The sequence below is a fragment of the Anomaloglossus baeobatrachus genome, chromosome 7 (assembly GCF_048569485.1).
Source record: "Anomaloglossus baeobatrachus isolate aAnoBae1 chromosome 7, aAnoBae1.hap1, whole genome shotgun sequence".
NCBI lineage: Eukaryota > Metazoa > Chordata > Amphibia > Anura > Aromobatidae > Anomaloglossus > Anomaloglossus baeobatrachus.
Window position 1 is genome coordinate 131817758 of NC_134359.1, and position 26498 is coordinate 131844255.

Sequence of the window (26498 nt, forward strand, 5' to 3'; positions counted from 1 at the left end):
ATATATATTAAAATTATAATAGAATCAACACAAGGTGCTACATATAAGTTTTTGTATATAGTGTTGCGGACAGGTTTACTCAAAGAGGTCCCAAATAAAAATTAGTCACACATGGGATACCGATGTCAACACCAAAATTAAATATGAAGGTCTGAAGAGAATTTTTTCTAAGAAAATTTTTTTTTTGAGAAAAACAGCACAAAGCAAGATTTCTCTGGACATACTGATCAAATATCCTCCTCAATACATTATATTCATCGACATCCAAACATTAGTAATAAATAGTAAATAGTAGAATAGTATTATAAATAAATAAATAAATAACTGCACTATATTTATACTAATCAGTAAATATCAGGATGTGAATAAATAACAATAATATGAGGTAGTTTCTTGCCAAAACCTGTGCACATTATCATGTGATGAAAAAAGTGCAGTGCATATCAATTCATTTCAGAATAACAATAAATAACTAGAGCTGATCGAACGCCCGAAAATCCGGGACCGGCGGATCACTGACAGATTTAAAAATAAGTCAGATCCGCTCCGGAATCCAGTGCCCATATAAGCCAATGGGCACCAGAATCCGGAGATTAAAAACGTCTGTGGAGGGGATAAGGGGGTAGGAGCAAGCACGGCATACTCACCCAGGCTGTGTCATGGCGGCACACTCCTTCCGGGTCACGCTTCTACTTTCCGTAGCCGACAATTCAATATTCACAACTTTGTCCGCCCACCGACACGCCTAGTTGGTTGCAGTTACACGCGCTCCCACCGTGAGTGGCAGCGTGTCACCTCACTGCAACCAATCACAGGCGGCAGGACGGCCGGTGGGCAGGGAAAGCAGAGCAAGTGTCTGCGGGTCAGAATGGTGGTAAAAGATAAACAAAACAATCGGCAGCACAGATATAGCTCACGGCTGCAGCCCCAGCTGTTGGGCTGTATCTGTGCTGTGTATCCAGTGCCCATAGTCACACGTGCGAGGCTTTACCATGGCAGACTCTCGCGAGTCCCTCGCAAGTATATTAACTACTTCTCTGCTGGAACATATCACTTTCCTATACAGTTATTGTTGCTACACACCTTGCTCTGCTTTATCTTGATTACCTTTGCCATGCTGCTCACCTAGAAAATCAATCTCCACAGGTGAGCCCACAAAAGAGTCATGTACTAGCCAAGTGAGAACAATCTTGTTAATTCCTCCATCAGTTTCCACTCAGAATTTTTGTTAAATGCCAGATGGAAACAATGGTATATGTGAACCCAGCTTACAAAATTGAATTAAACGCAGAGCTGATGAGTGAATCATTTGATAAGTATCTATTATTTTTTAATCTCCTGACTGAAAATATTACTGTTGGTTTAACAGATATATTTTAGGTTATGGTGCGGTACATTGTTAGTGTTTGTGAACAGTTCAAATGACTAAAAAAATGCTCTTAATTTTATTTTCAGCTTTTTGAAGTAACAGAGTGTGGCAATGGCTACGTGGAGCCAGGTGAAGAGTGTGATTGTGGTTCCCGAACAGTAAGTAATCTACAACATGGATAGTTCAGAGACATCGCTGCATCCCATCACTGTTTAGTTTAAGTATCATGTCAAAGAGCAAAAAGACAAGATAAACTTGTGTGCAAATGGTGAATATTATTTAAATTATATATTAAAATGGTCTTACAATCGTTTTCACAATGTAGTTACAATTTTTTTGGCCTAATATTAGACAGCTTGTCCACTACTACTTTAGGATAACCCCTTCTCATTCCTCGTTTGCTCCGGTAAAATATAAAAGTTTATACTGTGCCGGAGCCGTTCTGGCAGTGTTTTCTTTTGCTCCCTTGGGGCTTGTGAGGTTGTTAGGGGGAAAATCCTCACACAAAATTCAGCAAGAGAAATTTACATGTAAATTTCAAATACCGCAGGTCAGATTATGTAGTGTAAAAGAAACACAGTGTGCATTTCTGTAAATCTCTACTTTGCTGAAACAACAAGACATTACGTTATTTTTATGCAGCGAAAAGAAGGATTTTTGTGTACTCACCGTAAAATCTCTTTCTCTGAGTCTTCATTGGGGGACACAGGACCATGGGTTATGCTGCTGTCACTAGGAGGCTGACACTAAGTAAACAGAAAAAGTTAGCTCCTCCCCAGCAGTATAACCCCTGAGCCGGAGACGGGCTCAATCAGTTTAGTGCACAAGCAGTAGGAGGAGAATCAAACAATCCTGGATAAAACAAGATAAAAACTATGACCAGTAATCGTGTGACTAGTGGCCTGGGGAAATGGCCACTGATGCAACCGACAGGTAATATATATAACCAATAACACAAGCAGGGTGGGTGCTGTGTCCCCCAATGAAGACTCAGAGAAAGAGATTTTACGGTGAGTACACAAAAATCCTTCTTTCTCTATCGTTTCATTGGGGGACACAGGACCATGGGACGTCCAAAAGCAGTCCCTGGGTGGGAAGAAAAACCATCACCGGAGACAGGAAGGCAACCGCTTCCCCCTGTCGGGCTCGCGCCAGACGTACAAGCACCTACGTTGTTACAGGTGTGCCACTGCCACCCGCAGACCTTACTCCAAGACTGGCCGCTGTCGAAGCTTGGGTGTGACCCTGGTAGAAACTAGTAAAGGTATGCCGACTAGATTGGGTGGCGGCCCAGGGAACCTGGACGGTTGACATCTGGAGTCCAATCGTCCAAAGGGTACCCCTTGCTCGGTAGCCCGCGGCGGAAGTCCGCCCTTCATGCGATAGTCTTCACCTATGGAGTAATGGATCCATGTGAAAATTCTAGCCTCTGGCGCCGGCATGCGCCCCTTGGGAACGGGTGGCGTGGTGGACTGGTTGTCGGTGTAACCGAAAAGGGTGTCCTGCAGCCATGTAAGACTGAGGGCTCGTACCAGTTTTGGAACGAACTAGGCCCCTTTCCGGCTGAGAGAGGAGACTAGAACCGAAAACTAAACACTTCTTCTGGAAGGAAACAGCGAGCTGCCCTGGACAGAAACGAAGAGTTCTGGCCGGAGCCTCCCCTTGTCCTGCTGGAGGAGCTGGAAAACAAAAAAGGGGGGAAAGAACGACAAGAGGGCTGTCCGCCCCGATGCTGTCTGTAACAACAAGATGTCCACGAGGAGCCCACCTAACAAAAACAGGTGGAGCCGGGAAAAAAGGGTTACCTTGAACGAACCCCTCACTGGAATAAGGACCCACGTTTTTAGCGAACGATGAAACAGCCGAGCCAGATGGACGCTTCTCTGAGCGAAGGCTCTGATTGGAGGACGGGAAGTGAAAAGACTCCGAAAACACCGAAGCGAAACGGGCCGACACCTGGCCGAAACAGGGACGCGCGAGAGGGCCGCATTCGGATCTGACTGGAAGAATGCCAGCAAGAAGGAGGGAAGATGTGGTCCTCACCCACCGGGGAGCTCTTTCCTAGTGGAAATAAATCCTGGAGGAAACTGGATTCCCGGCCCTCAACGTTGTCTGTAATCCTCTTGTCAACAGACCTGACCGAGGCAGCGCCCGGGATCCACTGGTGTGGCCGTCGAACTTGGGACTTTTGAGTCCTGGTAGAAGAGAGGGGGCCCCGACACGGAGAACTTGGCGGTCGGGAAGGAGCCCCGGGGCCTCCGTGAGGAGTTGAGTAGGCTATGCGAACTATGCTCACCTGGGTCACTCCAGAGGCATCGTTGCCTTGGTCCATCCTGAGAACCCTCGAGACCTTGGGAAGCTGCGGGAAGATGCAGGAGAACCTGAAAAGGCTACCCGACCGGTCGAGGGCGTCGTCACCTAGTCCAGAGCAGGTGGCACACTCGACGCACCATTGACTTGAAAGCTGGAACGGGAGAACAATAGGTCCACGACTGGAGGTCTTCCCTCGCCCGGGAACTGACTGGTGACTTCCCTGTTGAGGAGCCCTTTTCCTAAGGGAGGTCTTTCCTACCGAAAAAAAGAAAAAAAAAAAAAAAAAAAATCGGCCGTCTAAAACGTCCATGCTAGGGATGTACTGCCGAGGTCAGCGAGTTAAGGGACCCGTCCCAGGGCAAGATCTTCTTGGCCTCTTCCCTTGCCATGACACTCTCTGCGTCTACCTGGTGGATGATGCACGTCACCGCTGTGGCATGGTCCGACTGGAACCTGACTGGGCAAACCCCGACCCAGAGAAGAAATTGTAGCCGTGCTAACCGGATGGCTCTGGCTTCCGGAATGTTGAAGGGGAGACAACGCTCTAGGGCTGTCCCTCGGGACCGTGCCGAGGAATGGTGGGGGTAGCATACCCTAGCGCAGGAGACTGGTGACGGTTGATAATATCCTCCAGAGGAGGGAAGGGAAGCTTCCCAAGGGACGGTTTCGAAGACTGGTCCGCTATGAGGAGATTGGCGGATCACCCGCGAAGACGGAACCCTCTTTGTCTCCGATCTTCAGTGTGGTCCACTGGAGAGTAAGGGATGAATCTGGTACGTGCACCGTCGCTATCACCGCCACAGACTGCCGAGGGCTCGCATAGCCAAAACGGGAGCGGGTGGCAAGGGTACGCGGGACTCTGTGCCAGGAAGGAAAAACTATTCCTGCGTGAGGAGTAGCTACCCCTGAACGGGCTCGAAAAAACCGTGCCTAAGGGATGATGGACCGAGCCGGGGTCTGGTAGGACTCCTTCCGGTATCTCAGCTACCCTAGTAGCGAAAAGTGAATATGACGGTCTAAACCCCAAGCAAGGATCCTTGAAGGGAGAACTCTGGGCCTCCCGGCCGTACTTGGGCGTAGAGAACCTAGCAGCCCTGTAAAGTAGGGTGCGCAGGGACAGTGATCCCTGCAAGCGCTCTTATAAAAAACTGGAACGGTCCACTGCCACTCAAGGCGGAGGGGCTGTTGGAGGGATAGAGGCTTCCTGACGGGTGCGGCGTGAACGGGCTGGGACCTAGTGTGAGGGGACGATCCTGATGCATCTGGGTCGATGCAGGGAAAGGGATGAATCCTTCCCTTACGTAGTCTAGGGGAGAGAAGTACTCTACCCTGACGTAGCCAAGGGGGGCCAATGGACTCACCTATCTTCAGAGGGGCGTTCCCTAAAGTCGGAAGGGAAGTCAGTGACCTCCTAGATGTCGAATCTGCGTTCCTGATCCCGAGTCAGAGGTCTCGACGGGTGGACACACTGATGGTAGAGGCTCAGGCCGAGCAGCCGGCAGGCCCCAGGTATGTGAAGAGAGGGTACTCACTGAAGATGATAACCAGTCCTGGGACGGCATAGGTGGAACTTGGTCCGCTGCGAATGGAATTCGCTGAATTCTCTGAGGGACGCCACGTTCGGGACGAGAAACCCGGAGGAACACAGGCGGGTCGACCACAGGGTGGGGTGCCCCTTCCTTTCGGAGCCCCTTTCTAGAAGGGGTAATGACAATAAAAGGACTTACCATTGGTAAAAATCGAGGCCTGGGATTATCCGTGATAACACAGTCACACGGCGAACTGTATTCCACTGAAACCGAAGGGGCCTGCCTTCTTCGTCTCTGCAAGGTGACTGCCCCCTCTCTCCAGAGCCCTTCGGGGGAATGATAATGACAAAAACACACGACTTACCGCTGGTAAACGCCGTGTCTGGTAGATGTCTGTGATCAATCCAAGACTCCGGTGTAGCATGGCCATACTCTCCGAAAACCCCTTTGGAGAAGGGAAAAATGACAATGACATGGCTTACTGCAGGTAAACGTCGTGTCTGGTAGTTGTCTGTGAACACGCGGTAACTCGGCGAACTCTGGATGTCCCCCGAGCACATCAAGGGTCTGCTCCAAACGCCCTAAAGGAGACCTGGGTGCACGGAGAGAAGAGGGGCTGTCCGTAGCCTTACGGCTTGACTCATCGTTTCTAGCATGCTAATACGTCCTGCGCCAAAACATCCAGGTCCTGCTCGGAGTCTAGCGGAGATGGAAAGCCTGGGCCAACACCCGAGAGGTCGTAAGACTACCGTAGGAAGGGCAGTCTGGACCTGGGGAATAAGGTGGAAAACTGGGGGGCCACGAAAGATGAGACCTGGCGGGTCCGCTTCTAGCCTAGGAAAAAGGTCCCTGGTACGGGACTCGTCTCCCCGAGGGAATGGCGCCGTTTTGTGGATGGTATGACCAACCGTCGGCGGGGGACGCAGCGCATGCGCACGAACCCGAGGGACGTCAGCGAGGGAATATATGGCCTGAGACAGGGTGTTAACCAGCCGGCAGGGGCGAGATACAGGGGCGTGCGGTGCCAGGGGCTGCGGTAGCTGTCAACACTAATCTGCCATTATGTGCGGGAAATTACCATTAAGGGAACCGCAAACTTGAGCTACCGGTCCCAAATAATTAAAAAACTCAGCTCTGAGAGCTCTATAGACTAACCCTATTGGGATGTGTCCTGATGCAAACCCCGAAAAAAGTACCTGAAGGGGTTAAAATATAATGTACAAAACGCAAGCCCTGATAAAAAACCCCACTGTATTTAAGAATCATGGAAGACTTGGGTCTATTTTCCCCTGATATACGGGCTGCTGCAGCGCCAGCAAACCGCATACCGGGAGTTTGCCATAATCACCTCTTTTTTTTTTTTTTTTTTTAAAATGAACGCTGAGGAGGCTGGAGGCGGGCCCAGAAGAGCGGGAAAACGCATCCACCGCCCCCACTGTGATGCCTGGGGCTGAGCGGAGGGCGGAGACGGAGCGGCCGGCGGCCAATAGCGATGCGGCGGGGGGCGGGCCTGGGACGCCGGAGACAGGGCCGAAGCCGGGGCCTAAATTTTGAGGCAGCCGGCGCAGGGGAACACAGAGACCGGCGGATCCACCCGCGGGAGCGGCGGCACGGCAGCGACGAGCACCGCAGGCGCGGAGAAGGACTCCAGCGCCGGATGGGGACGCGGCCGGGGCGCCCGGTGAGTAGGCCCGGACCGGGGCCTAAATTTGAAACAGCCGGCGCAGGGGAAGGTAGAGACCGGGGGTCCTACCTGCGGGAGCGGCGGCGCGGCAGCGATGTCCGGGCACCGGACGAGCCCTGCCTGTGTGGACTCCAGCGCCGGATGGGGGCGAGGCCGGGGTGCTCGGTGAGTAGGCCAGAACCGGGGCCTATATCTTGTAGCCGCCCGGGAGAAGGGAGGGGGAGTGTCCTACCTGGTCGGCGGCGCCGCATCTGGCAGTGTGCAGGCGTGGAGCTCTGCACCTGTGTCCGTGTGCTCCGCACACCGGAGGGCTGGCTGCGGGCCGCAGAAGAGAATGAGGCAGGCAGACAGGCAGGCAGGGAGGTGGACGCTGGTGAGGGCAGGGAGCCCCTCTGTAGTGAAGCAGCGCTGCGGGCCCGATCATCATCCAGCCGCACTGCGAGGTCCAGTCCCTGCTGTATGCCCCTTGCACCCTTTGGGGTGATACCGCAGGGTGAATAGGGGGTGCCCAGGAAGGATTAGCCCCGCGTGCCAACCCGGGAGTGGTACCGTGGAATTGGACGGGGGAGAGGGCCCGACGAATCAAGCTTCTGCGACCCAGGGGAGTGGTACCCACACGGGCTGTGAGAGCTGAGGTAGAGAAAACGATACCTGCAGGAAAAAAGAATTACCACAGATGAGAGCGACGAGCGTCGCCGAGAGAAAAATGAAAAAATATACGCAAAAAATCAAGTGACTGAAGGGGGCCCAGTCGGCCCACATCAGCCTCCTACGACACTAAGCAAAAAACTGATTGAGCCCGCCTCCGGCTCAGGGGTTATACTGCTGGGGAGGAGCTAACTTTTTCTGTTTACTTAGTGTCAGCCTCCTAGTGACAGCAGCATAACCCATGGTCCTGTGTCCCCCAATGAAACGATAGAGAAATATGTATTGTCAAAAACTTTCCAAAAACTCATTGTGGGAATTTAACCTAAGATTGTAAAAAATGATCTTGCATGAGACGCAGTTTCAGACTGCCAGCTGTATATTTGCAATGTCTGTAAATTAAACATAATTAGAAAATTTTCCCCAATATTTTTCACTTTCTGATTTTTAATTAGTAAAATAATATGTTACACAATCCGTTTAGGTTTGTTGGATTGTGGACAGTCACATTGGGGTAAAGGAGCCAATATTTACAAGAGATATTAAGGATTTTAGGTCTCGATTAATCAAGACCTGCATTGCACATGCCGGTCTTGATGCGGGTGTGTTTGAGCCAGAGGCGCCTGATTTATTTAGGAGGCTTCTCGTAAAGTACGCCACAGTTTGTTATGACTTAGATGAGTGGGCATCATCATGCCTCTTCCTCTCCCCATTTCTGCCTTTTTTGGCGGAGCTGGCCAAAACTGTTGTGAAAATGCCAACAGGTGCACAGATTTTATGCAAATAATTTAGCTACTTTTCAAAGTGTTTTACATCAAATTTCTGGTGTAAACACTGATGAATCGAGGTCTCAGTGTTTTCCAAATGAGGCTCTAAGATTCTGTAGGTGAAAATCTCTGGATCTGGGTCAGTAAGTGCAGGAGGTACTGCGCACTTAAACTAATAAATTCTGGCATTTTAATTTTTTTTTGTAAACAATTTATTGTAGCTAAGTATTTAACCCTAGAACGCATACCTGGGGCCTCGCAGGCCTGCTAGGTTACTTGTTTTCTATTTTCTGCAAGATTACTTTAGTTAGAATTTTGAAACTCTAGGTATTCCTCAGGTATATAGTTGTTAGTAATTTCCAGTTGTTCATATATTTTTATGTTCTAGGCATTTCGGTAAAACAACTCTTTTGTAGGACTACCCCATATTCACATACCTGGGGCCTTTTAGGCCTGTTCTTGGTTTATATGTGATCCTCAGTCTTTTTGTCTGTACTGTTGCTGGGGAAGACTTTGTCTTTATCTAGTCTTACTTTGTCTTTGAACTTTTGATGCCTACCATGATGGAGCGAAGCAACACGAAATGCTTGCCAAGGCAAATTACGGAAGCTATGATCCGATGTGGTATACATTTTCAAGAACATCCAGAGTCAAGAGTAAAAAAAAGAAAGCGCTGTTATATTTGTCCAGCAAAGAAGGAAAGGAAATATGAGCGTTTCTGTACTACTTGTGGACAAAATGTCTGCAAGGAACACTCTTCCGAAAAAATTACATATTTACAACAACTGTTATATAAAAAACTTTTAGACAAAAAAATCGTATTATATACTGTGTATATATATACACATATATATATACCGTATATACTGGCGTATAAGACGACTTTTTACCCCCTTAAAATAATGGCTACAGTGGGGGGTCGTCTTATACGCCGGATATACACCTGGGTGCTGTAGTGCGCCGCTCCACTCCATTCCACGCTTGGATTCTGCCTCCATAGCGACGAGGGAGGAACTTCCTGTCACTGCTGCTGAATGGCAGAGCGCTGGCCAATCAGAGGCAAGCAGCTCTGCCTTGACGTCAGCGCTCTAGCAGGGAAGTTCCTGCCTCGTCGTTATGGAAACGCGATACACAGCCCGGCCCCGTACTGGTATATCATACAGCATATACAGCGGATATATAGCGGATATATAGCAGGGGGCCGCACTGTGTGAGGAGGTGTTTTTTTTTTCACTGTCCAGTATAACCAATAGGATTAGTGCAGTAACGCCAGATTCGACCTCGCATCCTTTCTCGGCCCGGTGACTCCCCCGCCCCTGCACTAATCCTATTGGTTATACCGGACAGTAAAAAAAACACCTCCTCACACAGTGCGGCCCCCTGCTCTTAGCATACTGAAGCATACTGAATACCGTATGTATCACAAGATATCCCAAATTCTATATTTTTAGGGCAGAAGTTGGGGGTCGTCTTATACGCCCAGTCGTCTTATACGCCGGCATATACGGTGTATATATATATATATATATATATATATATATATATATATATATATACAGTGCCTACAAGTAGTATTCAACCCCCTGCAGATTTAGCAGGTTTACACATTCGGAATTAACTTGGCATTGTGACATTTGGACTGTAGATCAGCCTGGAAGGGTGAAATGCACTGCAGCAAAAAAGAATGTTATTTCTTTTTTATTTATTTTTTTTAAATTGTGAAAAGTTTATTCAGAGGGTCATTTATTATTCAACCCCTCAAACCACCAGAATTCTGTTTGGTTCCCCTAAAGTATTAAGAATTATTTCAGGCACAAAGAACAATGAGCTTCACATGTTTGGATTAATTATCTCTTTTTCCAGCATTTTCTGACTAATTAAGACCCTCCCCAAACTTGTGAACAGCACTCATACATGGTCAACATGGGAAAGACAAAGGAGCATTCCAAGGCCATCAGAGACAAGATCGTGGAGGGTCACAAGGCTGGCAAGGGGTACAAAACCCTTTCCAAGGAGTTGGGCCTACCTGTCTCCACTGTTGGGAGCATCATCTGGAAGTGGAAGGCTTATGGAACTACTGTTAGCCTTCCAAGGCCTGGACAGCCTTTGAAAGTTTCCACCCGTGCCGAGGCCAGGCTTGTCCGAAGAGTCAAGGCTAACCCAAGGACAACAAGGAAGGAGCTCCGGGAAGATCTCATGGCAGTGGGGACATTGGTTTCAGTCAATACCATAAGTAACGTACTCCACCACAATGGTCTCCGTTCCAGACGAGCCCGTAAGGTACCTTTACTTTCAAAGCGTCATGTCAAGGCTCATCTACAGTTTACTCATGATCACTTGGAGGACTCTGAGACAGACTGGTTCAAGGTTCTCTGGTCTGATGAGACCAAGATCGAGATCTTTGGTGCCAACCACACACGTGACGTTTGGAGACTGGATGGCACTGCATACGACCCCAAGAATACCATCCCTACAGTCAAGCATGGTGGTGGCAGCATCATGCTGTGGGGCTGTTTCTCAGCCAAGGGGCCTGGCCATCTGGTCCGCATCCATGGGAAGATGGATAGCACGGCATACTTGGAGATTTTGGCCAAGAACCTCCGCTCCTCCATCAAGGATCTTAAGATGGGTCGTCATTTCATCTTCCAACAAGACAACGACCCAAAGCACACAGCCAAGAAAACCAAGGCCTGGTTCAAGAGGGAAAAAAATCAAGGTGTTGCAGTGGCCTACTCAGTCTCCTGACCTTAACCCAATTGAAAACTTGTGGAAGGAGCTGAAGATTAAAGTCCACATGAGACACCCAAAGAACCTAGATAACTTGGAGAAGATCTGCATGAAGGAGTGGACCAAGATAACTCCGGAGACCTGTGCTGGCCTGATCAGGTCTTATAAAAGACGATTATTAGCTGTAATTGCAAACAAGGGTTATTCCACAAAATATTAAACCTAGGGGTTGAATAATAATTGACCCACACTTTTATGTAGAAAATGTATTAAAATTTAACTGAACAACATAACTTGTTGGTTTGTAAGATTTATGCATCTGTTAAAAAATCCTGCTCTTGTTTGAAGTTTGCAGGCTCTAACTTATTTGCATCTTATCAAACCTGCTAAATCTGCAGGGGGTTGAATACTACTTGTAGGCACTGTATATATATATATATATATATATATATATATAAACAATTATATAGAATGCATATATTGGGCGTTTTAAGCCGATGTAATTATTTTTTTTTGTTTTATGCACATAATTATAATGTTTTGAAATATTCACATCTCAAATAAACTTTGAAAAGTATTTCTATTTGAGTTACTCCATGTTATTTGCACACAGGCCTAAAAGGCCCCAGGTATGTGAAAGTGTAGATTTCTATGGTTGCGCGTTTTAGGGTTAAAGGCTACTTACTAACGACAAGACAGTGCAATTGTTAAGAACTTATGGATTCACAGCTGCTACTGTTTAAATAATCACTTTTTATTGTTTAGCATTCTACATAAAATTTTGGACATGTAATGATAAATTATTACCTGAATTTGACATAAAGACAAGCCCAATAACATGACAAATGTATATGCTCATATCTCTAGATTGTTGAAGTTAATCTACAAATCTATATGAAATGCTGACATGTTGTCTTGATGGGTTGATGAGTGGCAGCTTATGAGCTAAATGTTTCCAATATGGAGTGTCCATGTGCTTTCTTTCTTATAGACAAAGCATTTTATCCAGGACTGTTTTGGAGACTGCTGCAAGAAATGCTCGCTGTCAAACGGAGCCCACTGTAGTGATGGGCCATGCTGCAATACCTCCTGCTTGGTGAGTACCACCCTGTGATGTCTGTGGGGTAAATACACATCTGCTTTTAGATGTCACCTGCTTGTGCAAGAGCTAATATCTTAAGACATTTGTATACAATTGACAACGCAAACTAACTCAATTGAATATAATAGAATTACACTTTTATGAAACCTTTGAAAAAAAATTGAAGAATAAAATATATCAACACACACAATCATGTAATCTTGTGATTCTAAGGGGTGCTTCACACACAACGAGATCGCTACCGAAATCGCTGCTACGTCACGGTTTTGGTGACGCAGCAGTGACCTCATTAGCGATCTCGCTGTGTGTGACACTGAGCAGCGATCTGGCCCCTGCTGTGAGATCGCTGCTCGTTACACACAGCCCTCGTTCGTTTTTTTATTGTTGCTCTCCCGCTGTGACGCACAGATCGCTGTGTGTGACAGCGAGGAGAGCGACGAAATGAAGCGAGCAGAGAGCAGGAGCCAGCATCTGGCAGCTGCGGTAAGCTGTAACCAGGGTGGTTACCCGATATTTACCTTCGTTACCAGCCTCCGCCGCTCTCACGCTGCCTGTGCTGCAGGCTCCTGCTCTCTGCACATGTAGCTGCAGTACACATCGGGTTAATTAACCCGATGTGTACTGTAGCTAGGAGAGCAGGGAGCCAGCGCTAAGCAGTGTGCGCGGCTCCCTGCTCTCTGCACATGTAGATGCAGTACACATGGGGTAATTAACCCGATGTGTACTGTAGCTAGGAGAGCAGGGAGCCAGCGCTAAGCAGTGTGCGCGGCTCCCTGCTCTCTGCACATGTAGCGACATTATGATCGCTGCTGCGTCGCTGTGTTTGACAGCTAAGCAGCGATCATAACAGCGACTTACAAGGTCGCTGTTACGTCACAGAAAATGGTGACGTAACAGCGACGTCGTTGTCGCTATGTGTGAACCCAGCTTAAGTGGATTATGAGTTACAGGTTTGATTTCATTAAAGATAAGTACTCTATTGAAAAGAAAGAAAGTTTATTACACTTGATAATACAAACTGATTAAAATACCGTAATAGCACATTTTTTTAGTTAGGTTTCCCTTAATAATAATCACAATGTATTGGAATAACCTTAGCCCGTTCTCAAACAATTTTCTGTTTTTGTTTTGGTTTTTTTTTGCATTTTCTTTCTCCCCTTCTTGTTTTCTTTCTTTCTTCTAAGACACAGACCTTTTTAGTTTTCCTTTAAATAGACACATGAGACCTTGTTTTTTGCAGGACAATTTGTAGTTTTGAATGACATCATTTATTTTACCATTTCATGTCCTGGAAAAGCTACCAAGTGTGATGAAATTGTATAAAAAAGAAAACACAATTCCACATATATTTTTTTCTTGGGGTTTTCTTTTTTCAGCGTTCATTGTGCTGAAAATGACCTGACAATATGATTCTCAAGGTTATTAAATTTCTTGTGATTCCAAGCTCGTATATTTTCTAACACCCATAAGATTTTCTTTTTTGGTATATGGCTGTGTAAGGCTTGTGTTTTTGCATCAGAAGCTGGCAATTATATTGATACCGTGTTAGTTTAGTTCCAAGTACTTGATTGCTTCTTATTGCACTTTCTTGTGATGTTGCAGCGATTGAAAAACTGTAATTCTGTCTTTTCCCAAAAATGTTCTCATTATGCTGTTTATAGATCCTGTTCAATAATTTTATATTTTGATACATTGGACTTTTGGATATGTGGGTATAGCACACGTTTTGTTTTTTAAATTCACTTCTTTATTTGTAATAGAGGAAAAGCGGGTTATTCCACTTATTATATATCTTTTATTTACCTTATTTTATAGTCCTGTTCAAGTGACTTGAACCTGTGATAGTCTGATCACTTCTACTATATAATTGGCTAAAAAAATGTAGCATGACGTATGCAGTCAGAGTTGTTTTTTTCCCACCAATGGTTGACTGTCCACCTAACTAGTGAACAATCATTCAATGGCCTACTTTTGTCTTGTGTATGGAGGCTCTTATTCTATGGTTTGTTGGACGTAAGATACTCAAGTAATCAGCTCAAGCCAGAACTGAGGGAAGATTGACAAAGTCATGTTAAAGTATAAATCATACTGTTTACGCATCATCTTCTGATAGTACATTTAGAAGGAGACTCTGTTTAAGACTATATTGTGTTTTCTAAAAATCTGTGATACCGTTACAGTTCCTTCCACGGGAATATGACTGTCGTTACTCTGTTAATGAATGTGACATCACTGAGCACTGCACTGGAGACTCAGGCCAGGTAACTCCGCTTAATCCTTTTATACCATCTATTCAGAGTTTTATAGTTCCCTTCCCAATTACTGGAGCTCCTTTTTCAATTGCCGAATAACGACGTCCTAGATGTGTTCCATGCGAGAAAAGTCCGGAGATCGTAGTAGTACGTTTGGGCCACACTGGCCGCTCACAGTAACGTGAGCAACATGCAGCTTTACGTTCTCATTTCGGGAAATAGCTCATGGGACATTTTGGGAAAGTGCAACACCAAGCTGCTAGTGTACCTGGAATGAAGCCTGGATGAGTCAGGCTACTGTACCTTATGTCACCTCATACCATAAGTTTGGGAGTAAGATCTATATGATGTTCCTATGTGAGAGCCTCTCCATGGCGTTACTCATGTGCTCTCTGACCTATCACTGACTATCATTATATCCAGGATAAAAGCTGGACTCAGAAGGGAATAGACCTCCATTCCAGCCTCCTTGTGTGCTTTCCAGCTTCATTTCATCTGCAGACCATGTAAGCAATGCCATGAAGAGGCCTTCACATGTGAATGTCAGACTGGTCCTACTGTCAGATTTATGGTGTGGGGTGGCATAGTGGACGGTTGCTGAACTCGTCTACCCTCATTACCAGTAAACTATCAGCTTAGCATGATATTTATTTTGTGGTGAATCCACTGATATGGCTATTTCTCCAATATATCCCAGATGCCAATTTTCAACATGGCAGCTTCAAGCCTAATTGATAGCATGCCAAGGATTATTAATGTGTGTATTCATGTGTGTGGTGTTCCTACTCGATATTGAATAAATCGAGATTTTTGAACATTTTGTTTCTATTTTTTTTACATTTGCTTGTTATGAACTTGTCTATCAATTCTGTGATTTCCATAACACCACACCTTTTGCTTCTTGGTGTTATAATATTACCGTATATTATATTATAGTATTGAGGAATGTAAAAAATTAGAAAAAGTAGAAACGGTATGCTTGAGTAAGACACTATTTGTCTTTTTTGCAATTTATAAAATATTCAACTATAAAATGTTTTGTGCCTACAGTGTCCGCCTAATCTTCGTAAACAAGATGGATATGCCTGTGATTCTAATCAGGTAACAACATGTATAAACTGGTTATAAAAACTATAAATTGGGCTATTTCCTATCATTCCAAGATTGGCACTAAAGCTTCCCTCTTTGATATAGTCTTTGTGCCTAATTAATCATTGTATTTCCAATAGTTTTTTTTAAGTAAATACATCTGAATCAGCCACGCTGATTTGCAACAAATTCATGAAACGATCTGCACCTTTTTTCAAGTTGTCATATGTTGTTTAGTTAGTTTTGTTTTCTGATTTTTTTTTTATGTCAATGTGGATTTTCCATATGTTTAGCATCGTTTTTAAAAAGTTGCAACATATGTCGCAGATCTACTTCCGTGATACCCTTGAGTGATTTCATGTGCACAATTTTTGGGTCATGTTGTTTCTTGCTAAAATATTGAAAAAACAGTTAAAAACAGAAAAAAGACAATTTGGGGATTTGCTGAAAATGTATTAATCTCATGTGCCATTTGGATGAATCTGGAGCAAAAAAGTCAGTGAAACCCATAAATAAGAAAAGTGACAAAACAAAAAATTACACAAATGACGAATTGGGTCCTTTGTTTTCAAAAATGGCTACAGACATTCAACCTTTTATGATAAAACCATTCCACTTCTTAAAGGGGTTGTCCAGGTTTATCACAAAAGCAGCAGTTACTCTGTGACTGCAGACTTGTGATTCCTCACATTGCACGCAGCGCACGCTGTGAGGATTCTTCGGTGCCGGCGGTGTGACCAAGCGACCATGTGACCTCAAGTATGTGATACACATAGTCCTGGTCACATAGATGTGATCGGTCTTGCTCAACTCACTTGTATTGATTGAAGCAGCACTGTAAGTATGAATATTGCATATTTGCAGTCACATTATTCTCTGATTATTTTTGTTGTTATTTAATTTGTCTGTAGTCTCATTTCCTAACTGTGAGGTTACATAGTATTTAAAGGGCCTATAAGCTGTGGCCACCACCAGTGAGCTCTTGTATACAGCATTCTAACATGCTGTTTATAAGAGCTCAGGCCGCTGTGTAGAATGTAAAAAACATTTTATAATACTTACTTAAATGGCCGCTGCGGTAGAGTTGGGTCATATAGGTGTCTCCGTTCTCCAGGTGCCAGCGCCTCCTCTTTCGGCAGTCTTTGTCGTCCTTCTTCTGAAGCTGGGATGCATGACGCATCCTACGTCATCCACACTCGTCGCCATTGAGGTCCTGAGCAGACACACTTTGATCTGCCCTGAGCAGGACAGATCAAAGTATATAGTGCGCCTGCGCGAGATCGGTGAGTGTGTATGACGTAGGACGCGTCATGCACACAGGCTTCAGAAGGAGGACGAAGATGGCGGAAAGAGGAGACACCGGCCTGGGCTCTTAAATACAGCATTCTAGCATGCTGTATATAAAAGCCCACTGGTGGTGGCCGCAGCTTATAAGCCCCAAAACTGCTGACAGGTTCCCTTTAATTTTTACATTTCTTTGTCGCTCTATTGGGAGACCCAGACAATTGGGTGTATAGCTTCTGCCTCCGGAGGCCACACAAAGTATTACACTTTAAAAAGTGTAACCCCTCCCCTCTGCCTATACATCCTCCCGTAGATCACGGGCTCCTCAGTTTTATGCTTTGTGTGGAAGGAGGCACACATCCACTCATGCATTCTCAGATTAGTTATATCGGTTGGAAGAAAAGAGGGCCCCCTCGGGGCCCCCGGCATGTTCCCTTCTCACCCCACTACGTCGGCGGTGTTGTTAAGGTTGAGGTACCTATTGCGGGTACAAAGGCCGGAGCCTCATGCCGTCTCCTTCACCATCCCTTAGCGGCATTGGGAGAAGTGGGATCCTGAGCGGTCATCCATTTACTGGGACCGTGCTCCCTCCGCAGCCCCTGTGGGAATCTGCCGGACCGGACTCTATTCAACCTCAGGGACCGGGCCCTGCAACTCTAAGGTACTCTGTGTCCCCATTGGGGGACTGTGCAGGGAGCGCACAGCGTTCTTCCCGGACGCTGCGGCAGCTGCTGAATTGAGAAGGCCGGCGGACTTCCGCGCCGACCGTGCCTGCTTGTCGGGCGCGGTCTCAAATTTAGTCCCCGGCTTCAGCGCGACCTAGTCGCAAAAATCCCGCCCGCGGGCCTGCCTGTCAGGGGTAAGGGCGGGACTGCCGACCTGACGTCGGATGTGAGGGCTGGAGCATCCAGCATGTTTCCTCCCCCCTCACAGATCACTGTGGGGACCCCAGATTCCCGCACTTTCCTGGCGCCGCCCACGGCTCCACTCCTCCCCTGAGAGCTCCGGCAGCCATTTTTTGGGCATTCTGCCGGTGGAGGATTCTCAGGAACAGCTCTGCAGCTCCGAGGGACCTAAGGCAGGGAATCTGGAGGACACACACACGCCGCTTGTTAGCGGTCGGTAAGCCACACCGGTCACCCGGTGCTGGTCCCCCCTAGGGTGCCGGAATAGATACATATTTATATATATATTTCTGTTCGGTCGGGCTGTATACCCTTTTTTGCCCATATACCCTCAGTGATCATTCTCCTAGGAGACAACAGCATGTCGTCCACAAGGAGCAAAGCTGCTAAGGCACAGGGTTTTTTTGCGGCCTGTACCTCTTGTGGGGCTCTGTTACCTGCGGGTTCCACCTACCCTCACTGTGAGCAATGCTCGACCCCTGTTTCGCTTGCTCAGCCGGAGCTTCAGTCACTAGTGGGCCCCTCGGCTCATGTAGACCCCCCTGCTCCCCCTGTCCAGGCGGCAGGGACAGAGTTCGCCGCTTTTGCTGAGAAACTCTCTGAGTCACTTTCACAATCCATGGCTCAGTCTATGGACAAATGGTCTGCCAAGCTGCTAGAAGCTTTGCAGTCCAGACCGGTCCTTTCACAGGCCCCGGCCCCTGTTGGATCGTCGCCTCCAGGCCCCTCTCGGTCCGCGCCGCAGCGCGCTCCCAGGTTGGGCCCTAGGTCCCACGTGGAGGACTCCGGCCCGGACCGCAGTCCTAGACCGGCTAAGCTGGCTCGCTGGGAATCTTCCCCGACTTCTTCACGCTGCTCGGGTTCCCAGCTTGAGGACTTTCTGGAGGACGAGGCGGACGTCGCAGCCCAGGGCTCTGACCCTGACGTCGCCCTTAACCTTGATACACCTGAAGGGGACGCCTTAGTGAATGATCTTATCTCGTCCATCAACCAGGTGTTGGATCTCTCTCTCCTGCCTCCTCCTATAGAGGAGTCGGCGTCTCAGCAGGAGAAACACCAGTTTCGGTTCCCCAAACGTACACGTAGTGCGTTTTTCGATCACTCTAACTTCAGAGACGCTATCCAGAAGCCCAGAGCGGTCCCGGACAAGCGCTTTACTAAGCGCCTCACTGACACGCGTTACCCCTTCCCATCTGAAGTCGTTAAGGGTTGGGCTCAATGTCCCAAGGTGGATCCTCCAGTCTCTAGATTGGCGGCTAGATCTGTGGTATCGGTTGCAGATGGCTCATCGCTAAAGGATGCCACTGACAGGCAGATAGAGCTCCTGGTGATGTCCATCTTTAAGGCCACGGGCGCGTCTTTTGCCCCGGCCTTTGCAGCCGTGTGGGCACTCCAAGCTATCTCAGCTTGTCTGGCTGAGATTAATGCTGTCACATGTAATTCTGCTCCGCAAGTTGCGTCTTTGACTTCTCAAGCGTCAGCTTTTTCTTCCTACGCCATGAACGCAGTCCTAGACTCTGCTAGCCGTACAGCTGTGGCATCCGCTAACTTTGTGGCAGTCCGCAGGGCCATGTGGCTGCGCGAATGGAAGGCAGACTCGGCCTCCAAGAGGTTCTTAACCGGTTTGCCGTTTTCTGGCGAACGCTTGTTTGGCGAACGATTGGATGAGATTATTAAGGAATCCAAGGGAAAGGACTCCTCCTTACCCCAATCCAAACCTAAGAGACCTCAGCAACGAAAAATACAATCGAGGTTTCGGTCCTTTCGTCCCTCCGCCAAGCCCCAATCCTCTTCGTCCAGCAGGCCGGAGAAAGGCCAGAGGAACTCCTATGCGTGGCGGTCCAAGTCACGCCCCCAAAAGGCCGCAGGAGGCACTGCCTCCAAGGCGGCCTCCTCATGACTCTCGGCATCTCCTAGCCGCATCCTCGGTCGGTGGCAGGCTCTCCCGCTTTGGCAACGCCTGGTGGCCACATGTTCAAGACCGATGGGTGAGAGACATTCTGTCTCACGGTTACAGGATAGAGTTCAGCTCCCGTCCTGCGGCTCATTTCTTAAGAACCTCTCCGCCCCCCGCTCAGGCCGACGCACTTTTTCAGGCAGTGGACGCTCTGAAGACAGAAGGAGTTGTGATCCCCGTTCCTCTTCAGGAACGTGGTCGCGGCTTTTACTCCAACTTGTTCGTGGTGCCAAAAAAGGACGGATCATTCCGTCCCGTTCTGGACCTCAAGCTGCTCAACAGACATGTGAGAACCAGACGGTTTCGGATGGAATCCCTCCGCTCGGTCATCGCCTCGATGTCACAAGGAGACTTCCTAGCATCGATCGACATCAAGGATGCTTATCTCCACGTGCCGATCGCACCCGAACATCAACGTTTCCTGCGTTTCGCCATCGGGGACGAACACCTTCAGTTCGTGGCATTGCCTTTCGGCCTGGCGACAGCCCCACGGGTTTTCACCAAAGTCATGGCATCCGTCGTGGCGGTCCTACACTCTCAGGGCCACTCGGTGATTCCCTACTTAGACGATCTCCTAGTCAGGGCCCCTTCTCGGGTGGCGTGTCAACACAGCCTTACCGTTGCTCTGACGACCCTCCAGCAGTTCGGGTGGATCATCAACTTCCCGAAATCCAAGTTGACACCGACCCAATCACTGACTTACCTCGGGATGGAGTTTCATACACAGTCAGCGGTAGTCAAGCTACCACGGGACAAACAGATTTCTCTGCAGGCAGGGGTGCAATCACTTCTTCGGAGTCAGTCACACCCCTTAAGGCGCCTCATGCACTTTCTGGGGAAAATGGTGGCAGCGATGGAGGCAGTGCCGTTCGCGCAATTCCATCTACGGCCACTCCAATGGGACATTCTCCGCAAATGGGACAGGAGGTCGGCTTCCCTCGACAGGAACGTCTCTCTTTCCCTTGCAACCAAGACGTCACTTCAGTGGTGGCTCCTTCCCAAGTCTCTATCGCAGGGAAAATCCTTCCTACCCCCAACCTGGGCTGTGGTCACCACGGACGCGAGCCTGTCAGGGTGGGGAGCGGTTTTTCTCCACCACAGGGCTCAGGGAACCTGGACTCCGATAGTCTTCCCTTCAGATCAATGTTCTGGAGATAAGGGCAGTGTATCTAGCCCTATTGGCTTTTCATCGGTGGCTGAAGGGAAGGCAGATCCGTATCCAGTCGGACAACGCCACTGCCGTCGCATACATCAACCACCAAGGCGGCACTCGCAGTCGTCAAGCCTTCCAGGAAGTCCGGCGGATTCTGCAGTGGGTGGAGGCCACAGCCTCCACCATCTCCGCAGTTCACATCCCGGGCGTAGAAAACTGGGAAGCAGATTTTCTCAGTCGTCAGGGCATGGATGCGGGGGAATGGTCTCTGCACCCAGAAGTGTTTCGAGAGATCTGTCGCCGCTGGGGAACGCCAGACGTCGATCTCATGGCGTCACGGCACAACAACAAGGTCCCGGCATTCATGGCACGGCCTCAGGATCACAGAGCTCTGGCGGCGGACGCTTTAGTTCAGGATTGGTCGCAGTTTCGACTGCCTTATGTGTTTCCTCCTCTGGCGATGCTGCCCAGAGTGTTACGCAAGATCAGGTCCGACTGCCGTCGCACCATTCTCGTCGCTCCAGACTGGCCGAGGCGGTCGTGGTACCCGGATCTGTGGCATCTCACGGTGGGTCAACCGTGAGCGCTTCCAGACCGCCCAGACTTGCTGTCACAAGGCCCATTTTTCCATCTGAATTCTGTGGCCCTCAACCTGACTGTGTGGCCATTGAGTCCTGGGTCCTAGCGTCTTCAGGGTTATCTCAGGATGTTATTGCCACCATGAGACAGGCCAGGAAGCCAACGTCCGCCAAGATCTATTACAGGTCTTGGCAAATCTTCTTATCCTGGTGCTCTGATAACGTTTTTTCTCCATGGCCGTTTGCCTTACCCACTTTTCTTTCATTCCTTCAATCCGGAATGGACAAGGGTTTGTCACTCGGCTCTCTTAAGGGCCAAGTATCGGCGCTCTCCGTATTTTTTCAAAAGCGCCTAGCCAGGCTTCCGCAGGTCCGCACGTTCCTGCAGGGAGTTTGCCACATAGTCCCACCTTACAAGCGTCCGCTGGAACCCTGGGATCTTAACAGGGTGCTAACGGCTCTTCAGAAACCACCTTTCGAGCCGCTGCGGGATGTCTCTTTATCACGTCTTTCGCAGAAGGTGGCCTTTCTAGTGGCAGTTACATCACTCCGGAGAGTGTCTGAGCTTGCAGCGCTGTCATGCAAAGCCCCCTTCCTGGTGTTTCACCAGGATAAGGTGGTTCTGCGTCCGGTCCCGGAATTTCTCCCTAAGGTGGTATCTTCTTTTCATCTCCAGCAGGATATCTCCTTGCCTTCATTTTGACCTAATCCAATTCACCAATGTGAAAAGGATTTGCACTCGTTGGATCTGGTGAGAGCACTCCGGCTCTACGTGTCTCGCACGGCGCCCCTGCGTCGTTCAGATGCGCTCTTTGTCCTTGTCACTGGCCAGCGTAAGGGTTCGCAGGCTTCCAAGTCAACCTTGGCTCGGTGGATCAAGGAACCGATTCTCGAAGCCTATCGTTCTTCTGGGCTTCCGCTTCCTTCAGGGCTGAAAGCCCATTCTACCAGAGCCGTGGGTGCGTCCTGGGCATTGCGGCACCGGGCTACGGCTCAGCAGGTGTGTCAGGCAGCTACGTGGTCTAGTCTGCACACTTTCACGAAACACTATCAAGTGCATACCTATGCTTCGGCAGACGCCAGTCTCGGTAGGCGAGTCCTTCAGGCGGCGGTTGCCCACCTGTAAGAGGGGGCCGTTTCGGCTCTTTTTTATTGAGGTATTCTTTTACCCACCCAGGGACTGCTCTTGGACGTCCCAATTGTCTGGTTCTCCCAATGGAGCAACAAAGAAGAAGGGAATTTTGTTTACTTACCGTACATTCCTTTTCTTCTAGCTCCTATTGGGAGACCCAGCACCCGCCCCTGTTCCCTTCGGGCTGGTTGTTCTTTTGTGTACACATGTTGTTCATGTTGAATTGTTCCTTTGGTTCATGGTTTTCAGTTCTCCGAACATCCTTCGGATTGAATTTACCCTAGACCAATTTATAAGTTTTCTCCTTCCTGCTTTTGCACCAAAACTGAGGAGCCCGTGATCCACGGGAGGGTGTATAGGCAGAGGGGAGGGGTTACACTTTTTAAAGTGTAATACTTTGTGTGGCCTCCGGAGGCAGAAGCTATACACCCAATTGTCTGGGTCTCCCAATAGGAGCTAGAAGAAAAGAGATTTACGGTAAGTAAACAAAATTCCCTTCTTTTTATTAAACACAATATGACATATAAATATTGTTGATTATGGAACATTGGAGGCATAAGTTCGCTTTAATGTTATTGGTATTGCAGTGTTTGTGTTTAAGTAGTTCTATGGAGAATTCTCTAATTTTGGCGCAGATTTTCGCCGCAGCGGATATGAAATGTCTTAGCCGCTAACAAGATTCTAAACCCATTATGGCCTATTAAAAATCTGCAGTGAAAATAGAGAATTCTCCATAGAAAACAAGCTTTTTGGTTATTTTTCTGGCCTTCCATAATTCTGCATTAAATTATTTCTGTGAAATTGATAGTATATATAAGTGAAGCAAAGCAATTAACTGATTCCACTATTTTAGGGCCGCTGTTACAATGGTGAATGCAAGACAAGAGACAATCAGTGCAAACACATCTGGGGACAAAGTAAGTTGCGTTATATACTTCATCCTTTGCCTTGTTGATTTTATGTTAGTAATACTGTAACTGTTGTCAAACCTTCTTTCATTACAATGTGGATTAAGCTTTTTAGCAGCCATGCCATACATACAGCGTGGGGTTCTTTTTTGTAGCATTTTCTGTGACTGAAATTCATTATATATCTGAATAAGGTATATAAAAATCCTGTTAAATACTGTAGAAAGAAGCCCACTTGGGTACTATATGTGGAGCAGATACTCATTCCACTCTTCACTCTAAAGGGGATCTGTTAGCAGGATTTCGCCCTCCCCCAAACTATTTATATGCTGTGCATGTAATTCTTTCAGGCCTAAAACACACTTCCGCAAAAAAAACGTCCGTGTGACACGGTCCGTTTTTCGGGTCCGTGTTCCGTTTTTTTGGGGTGTTTCTCCGGTACTTATGGCATCCGTGTGATGGCATATGCGAGCCGTGTGTACGTGTAAAATGTCCGTGTTTGTGTAAAATGCCCGTGTATGTGTACGTGGAATGTCCGTGTGGAATGTCCGTTTGTGTGTTGCACAATGTCGTTGATACATGTCGGCTGACAGCAGACAGAGTTGCGCGATGAGAATGAACTCGGGTGAACTTCACCCGTCTTCATTGTCATGCCGCAGCTCTGTCTGTGTGCCGCGTACTGATTAGTGGTCACCTGTGAAGGATTCACCAGTGACCGCTAATCCCCCGAGTGACTGAAGTTAGCAGCCCTCTCTCATACTTACCGCTCCCCGATCACCAGCGCGGCGAGGAACAGCTGTGCAGAGAATACACGGCAACAATTACTTTGAATATGCCGGCCGCTCATTAATGAATCTCGTATTCCCTGCTTTCCCCACCCACAGACGCCTGTGATTGGTTGCAGTCAGACACGCCCCCCACGCTGAGTGACAGCTGTCTCACTGCACCCAATCACAGCAGCCGGTGGGCGTGTCTATACTGTGCAGTAAAATAAATAAATAAATAATTAAAAAAAACGGCGTGCGGTCCCCCCCAATTTTAATACCAGCCAGATAAAGCCATATGGCTAAAGGCTGGTATTCTCAGGATGGGGATGTAGCTGTTCCTCGCCGCGCTGGTGATCGGGGAGCGGTATGAGCCGGGGGAAGAAAAAAAACGAGCCCCAATGTAAGTATGACTGAGAACAGCAGAAAAAAAGGTAAGTATACTGAATTTAATTTAAAAAAAACAAAAGAAAAGATCGCTAGTGTAAAAACGCACACGCACAAAACGTGCTGAACACAGACATACTCCGTGTGCGGTACGTGCAGGCACGGACCCATAGACTAAAGCGGGTCCGTGGCTGCGTGCTGCCGGCCAAAAACGGACATGTCGTCCGTGTAGAAAAGTGCACACACGTACTTACCACACAGTCACACGTTCCGTGTGATTTTACGTGTGTGTGCCATCTACCATTGAATAACATGGGTCTCCGTTTGTACGTGTCTCCAGTACGTGCAAATACGTACCGCACACGTACAAATTAAACGGATGTGTGTTGCGGGTCTCAAAGACAGGTCCAACAATACCTTTACATGGCGAGTCTGCTCCTTCATTACTGATCAATCAGCTTTTGAATTGATATGCAAATGAAGCTGAAGAGCTATGGTAGATCTGAAGCCTTCGTCACTCCAGCTCTATTCTCCACCCAGTACCACCGTCTCCATGCTTGAGTGGTGTGGGTAGCATGGGGAGCAGCCTTGGCTGTTGCTTCAGGGGATCTTCTGTAGGTTAAGCCAAGCTACAGTCGGTGTTTCTTTGTGCACAGCTCCTATGTTTGCATGACCACCATGACACACCTGTATGTCATATTGCAGGATCAGCTTCTTCTCTATGATGTATAGGTACATCATTTGTTAGAAAGGTTAGAAAGGAAGTCAAACTATTTTCTGTAAGAAGTCAATGTGCTGAAAGGTCAATTGGCAAATGTAAGTAAGCTGCTGCTAGACACCTCTGATAGCAGCTTATCTCAAGTGAGGATAAAAGATTTCTGCATTTAAAGGGAATCTGTCAGCAGATTTGGTATGCAATCTGAGCGCAGCATTATGTAAGGGCAGAGAGCCTGATATCATGAATGTGTCACTTACTGGACTGATCACCTTTTTTGTATGTTGGAAATGTAGGAGTGCTCAAAATATTGATCTTCCAAGCTGTGTATAACACCGCCCACATTTTCAGATTTCTGTGCACAAGCTTCATTGTCAGCAAGCTGTAAGCTGCCAATCAGTGAGTGGTGGAAGCTGAGTTACACAGATTAGATGGAGTGGGTTGCAAGTGAGACCTAGTTCTCTAGTGATAATCACTTGCTAATAAAACACTAATTGTATTGAAACTGCAATACACAGCCCAACACACATCACATCCCAGAAATCAAGCTCCCTTGCCTGATATTATGTTGATCTCAGATTAAATAGCAAAAATTTACTGACAGATTATCTTTGGAGTCAAACTGTTCCATCTTTATCTTCCCTGGCATCATCTGTTTGTCCGTTGTTGCGAGGCCCCAATTAGACCAAATTTGTTGATTTGGTCTAATTTAATCTATGGTACATGTGTACCTTAAAGTGGACCTGTCACCCAGTCGATAGTAACCAGTTTTTGCTCTTATTTACAGTATTAATGCTACTCCTATGAAAATCTTTTTTTTTATTTATTTTTTTAATTAACTATACGGTTCCAGAGATGTAGGCCTTTTTATTTAGTGCTAATTTTATTGCTCTGTAACAAAGGGGTTAATTATGTAGCGCCTCTGAGACCCTCAGGGCACTACATGGAACTGAATCCTCTTGGAGATGCAGGACCTACCCCTGGGACCTGGAGTACCAGTGCCGATACCACAAAAGCAAAATTCAAATCCTAAGTTCTCCACTCAACACCGGGCATAGAGGGTTAACCATGTAAGGGGATGGTCGCCATGGAAAGGAACAAGTCCCTGGGATTAGCCAGCCTGGTGGGAGCGGTCAGCAGTCAGTCAGTAAAGGAGTCTAGAGAGTGTAGCACACAGGAGAGGTGTGCAGACGTGCCTGAGCTGGGTCCGTGCAGCGGTTTCCCGGGGGGCACAGGAT

General features: G+C 47.7%; 1 protein-coding gene across 3 annotated transcripts in view; it reads left to right on the forward strand.

Annotated features, from left to right (window-relative positions):
* Window positions 1-26498, forward strand: part of ADAM23 (ADAM metallopeptidase domain 23) — a 414934-nt gene that overhangs the window by 312412 nt on the left and 76024 nt on the right. For all 3 annotated transcript variants that reach the window (XM_075317711.1, XM_075317712.1, XM_075317713.1), the window contains exons 16-20: window positions 1456-1527; window positions 12026-12130; window positions 14317-14397; window positions 15439-15489; window positions 23340-23403. In XM_075317711.1, coding sequence (XP_075173826.1) covers window positions 1456-1527; window positions 12026-12130; window positions 14317-14397; window positions 15439-15489; window positions 23340-23403 — 373 coding nt within the window. The remainder of the gene's footprint in view (window positions 1-1455; window positions 1528-12025; window positions 12131-14316; window positions 14398-15438; window positions 15490-23339; window positions 23404-26498) is intronic.